This window comes from Octopus sinensis, unplaced genomic scaffold (genome assembly GCF_006345805.1).
Source record: "Octopus sinensis unplaced genomic scaffold, ASM634580v1 Contig18265, whole genome shotgun sequence".
In the NCBI taxonomy this organism is placed as follows: Eukaryota; Metazoa; Mollusca; class Cephalopoda; order Octopoda; family Octopodidae; genus Octopus; species Octopus sinensis.
Window position 1 is genome coordinate 25,001 of NW_021835693.1, and position 4,099 is coordinate 29,099.

General features: G+C 34.8%; 1 protein-coding gene across 1 annotated transcript in view; it reads right to left on the reverse strand.

Moving 5' to 3' along the window:
* The window catches only part of LOC115231338, a gene marked incomplete at its 5' end in the record, with an annotated part of 7,651 nt that extends 3,798 nt beyond the window's left edge, over nt 1–3,853 (reverse strand). The window contains one exon of the mRNA XM_029801385.2: nt 3,654–3,853. Within this exon, the coding sequence (XP_029657245.2) occupies nt 3,654–3,853 (200 nt within the window). The remainder of the gene's footprint in view (nt 1–3,653) is intronic.
* Between the last annotated feature and the right edge of the window lie 246 nt (nt 3,854–4,099).

Below are 4,099 nucleotides of genomic sequence, written 5' to 3' on the forward strand. Positions count from 1 at the left end.
CCCTTAGTGGCTGACGATATGTGCATCTCTGACCACGAGCTGAAGTAGTGGGGGAGCATCATAGCCGTGTTTTGAAAGGAATTCTTTGGGGTTTGAATAATTCACCTCTGGAAACATGGGTGTTTCGTTCAACATCCTAAAGCAACCCTTATTCAAGGACCTTTTGAACGGGATGGGCTACTCGACCAGAAGAAAATTCTAACTGGGCCCCACCTGCAAGGTCATGTGCTGTTTATCTTGATATGAGATCACCATGTCGCGCACATACGGTTGTGATGCATGTGCCTGGTGTACCTTTATCAGACGGGTAGTCATGATGGGTATACTGGGCTTCGTATATTTTACCCCAGTGTCACTTTGATTGCCTGCACTGCTCTCTCACTCAATAATAATAATAATAATAATAATAATAATAATAATAATAATAATAATAATAATAATAATATTTTTTTATAGGCCACAAGGGCCCGACACAAAATAAAAATAAAAATAATTTATATAAACATTCAGTGCTTTCGTAAGAAAAAAATCTTCGCTAAAAGTAATTGTGTGTGTGTGTGTGTGTGTGTGTTGATTACAATGAAGTTGCCAATCAGCAGATGGAACTGATATGAGCTCCTGCAGTTGCAACAATTGGCTGATACGAAACTCCAAATAATGGATTCAGTCGCAGAGGACGGACGTAGAGACGCGAGTATCTGATGTGAAATAATAGTTCAGAGGTGGAAGATTGTTTTAGGTTCCAGTAAATATAGAATTACAAAACTGCGCAGAATGAAAACATCGTTGATACTTGACAATTCTTGGAGCCACCACAGGAAGCACTGAGTGCCTGCCTCTTAATATTGGAGAGAACCAAGACACACTATGACTCTCTTGAACAAGATCCAAAAGACCTGGCGCCAAATCAGTTTCCTTTTGGTCTACAGTGCCATAAATGAAGGGTCTCGAAATGACCACACAACCTGCAAAAAATAGCAGCTAACCTCCTTTTAAAAAGTGAAAGACATTTTTAAAATGCAGTCCGAGAACCGCTCGAACGACTGGTCAGTCATAGTTGGAGTGTCTTTCATGTTATGTGTTTCGACCAGTGTTGATCAAGGCAACATTGATCCTCCTGTTTCGGTGTTTATCGAAATGCGTTTTTTTTTTTTTTGTAGATTCAGGTATTTTTTTATCCCTAAAAATTGTCCTATCTTTTGCTCATCGTATAATTCCGCAAATAATTCATCATCAACCATGATTTGGAAAAACATCATTCTGCTTACAGGCAGAATTATATGAATGTGAAGTTCTCGTAACACAGGTCATATAATAAATTCCTATTGGAAATGCAAATGTTCAGATAACTCTACCGATCAGTTCAATATATGTCACATCAAACAAGTCACAATCGAAGTCACATCCGATGTTTGTAACGATTCGCTTTGTGATACTGTCTTCAAGATATTTCAGTTCAGACGATGTATATATCTGCTTTCAATCTGTGACCAGCACTAACGAGTTTTGATGATCAAAATGGAAAGGCTTTTCCTGATAATTCAGATTTCCACCGAAAAAAAAAAGACAGCGTTGGAATTCGGATTCAATTCAGTCCAAAACAAGAAATGAAGGTCTCACGACAAGAAATGGCAAGTGGATCCACATTATTTGTTGTCCATCTTCTAATAATTCCATTGACCACCGTGTCCTCTATACTGTGGTTATTTGCTTCGCCGTTTTTGCTTCATCCAAACTAACTGGTTATCCTTAATAAGATCAGTGGCCTGCTGTTTGATCTTATGCAACATGTATTTGGCTTGTTGCTTTACCATATCCCACAAACATTTTCGCTGTTACTTGACCGTATACCACATACCTTTGGCTTGTTCGACGTTCCCACATACCTTTGGCTTATATGATGTATCCCACATACCTTTGGTTTATTCGACGTATCCCACATACCTTTGGCTTGCTCGACGTATCCACATACCTTTGGCTTATTCGACGTATCCCGCATACCTTTGGCTTATTCGACGTATCCCACATACGGAATCGAAACCATACCCTTACGATCATGAGTTCAAAACCCTAACCACCAAGCCACGCGCCGGCACTAAATCGACGTATTATACAGTGTAAACATGTAATGCAAACACTCAAACATCTGCTCTATCTCCCCAAATCCTGCAGCATTTCACATGGAGTTTTTGGTCCTCCAAAGTCGTCTTAGAGTATAAGTCGACTTATCTGTTATTTTGCTGTAAATTTTGGTTTGAAGAATTCGATTTGTATCCCAGATGTTACACATTCTTTCACACACACACATTCTCTCAAACCTTTACATACTGTATTTTCCAACATACAAATCAATGTAGTATTTAGTGCAAACATGTAGCGTAGACATGTAAATATCATCATTTGCTTTCCAAATCCTGCAGCAATTCACATGGAATTTTTGGGCCGCACAAAGTTGTCTTCTTGTATAAGTCAACCTACCTTTTTTTTTTTTTTTTTGGATGTAGATTTCGGTCTGAAAATTTCGACAGCATATATACATTTTCACATTTAAAAAAATGAAGATATGATTTAATTATCCTTGCTGTTTATCTCATTCAATGTTGTGACACACAAGTGTGCCGCGTATAGAAACCAATGAACGAAAGCATTGTGAGTCAATGAGAAATATATAATAATATAATAATATATAATAATAATAATAATAATAATAATAATATAATAATAATAATAATAATAATAATAATGATAATAATAATAATAATAATAAATAATAATAATAATAATAATAATATGATAATAATAATGATATAATAATATAATAATAATATGAAATAACAATAATAATAAATAATAATATTAATAATAATAATAATAATAATATAATAATAATAATAATGATAATAATAATGATAATAATAATGATAATAATAATAATAATAATAATAATATGATAATAACAATATAATAATAATAATAATAATAATAATAATAATAATAATAATAAATAATAATAATAATAAAATTAATACTATAATAAATAATAATAATATATAATAATAATAATAATAATAATAATAATAATAATAAAATACAACATCCATTCATGAATTTATTTATTCATTAATTTTTTAAATACATATTTTACCTATGAATTTGCGTGTGTATTCTGGGAATACATACAATGAGCTTCTCTGCCCTAGGTGTATGGAAAACACTCAGCGAGAAATGGAAGAAAATTTGAAGAAAGAAGGAAAAATAGTAATAATAATATAATAATAATAATAATAATAATAATAATAATAATAATAATAATAATAATAATAAAAATCCTTTCTACTGGAAACAAACGGCTTCAACTTTCACTGGTACTTAATTTATCGACCCCGAAAGGATGAAGGGCAAAGTCGACCTCGGCGGAATTTGAACTCAGAACGTAGCGGCAGACGAAATACCGCTAAGCATTTCGCTCGGTGTGCTAACGATTCTGCCAGCTCGCCACCTTAATAATAATAATCTTAATGATGATGATAATAATAATAATAATAATAATAATAATAATAATAATAATAATAATAATAATAATAACAATAACAATAACAATAATAATAATAATAATAATAATAATAATAATAATAAAGGAATGGGAAACTTACGGTAGACAAGTTTGTTGCTCTTGGTGAAACGCTTCACCTTTTGGACAACTGATTAGTCGTTCGTGACCCCCTTCGCACACCTGGTAGGCACGGCACCCCCACCAGTAAACACCATCACTTCTGAAACTGCAGTCTAACGGTGGGGGAGTCGGGTTACTGAAAACGCCACCTGAAAAAGGCAACAATAGTTGTTGTTGTTGTTGTTGTGGTGGTGGTGGTGGTGGTGGTGGTGGTGGTGGTGGTGGTGGTTGTGGTGGTGGTTGTGGTTGTGGTGGTGGTGGTGATGGTGGTTGTGGTGGTGGTGGTGATGGTGGTTGTGGTTGCGGTTGTGGTTGTTGTGGTGGTGGTGGTGATGGTGGTTGTGGTGGTGGTGGTGATGGTGGTTGTGGTGGTGGTGGTGATGGTGGTTGTGGTTGTGGTTGTGGTGATGGTGGTGATGGTGGTTG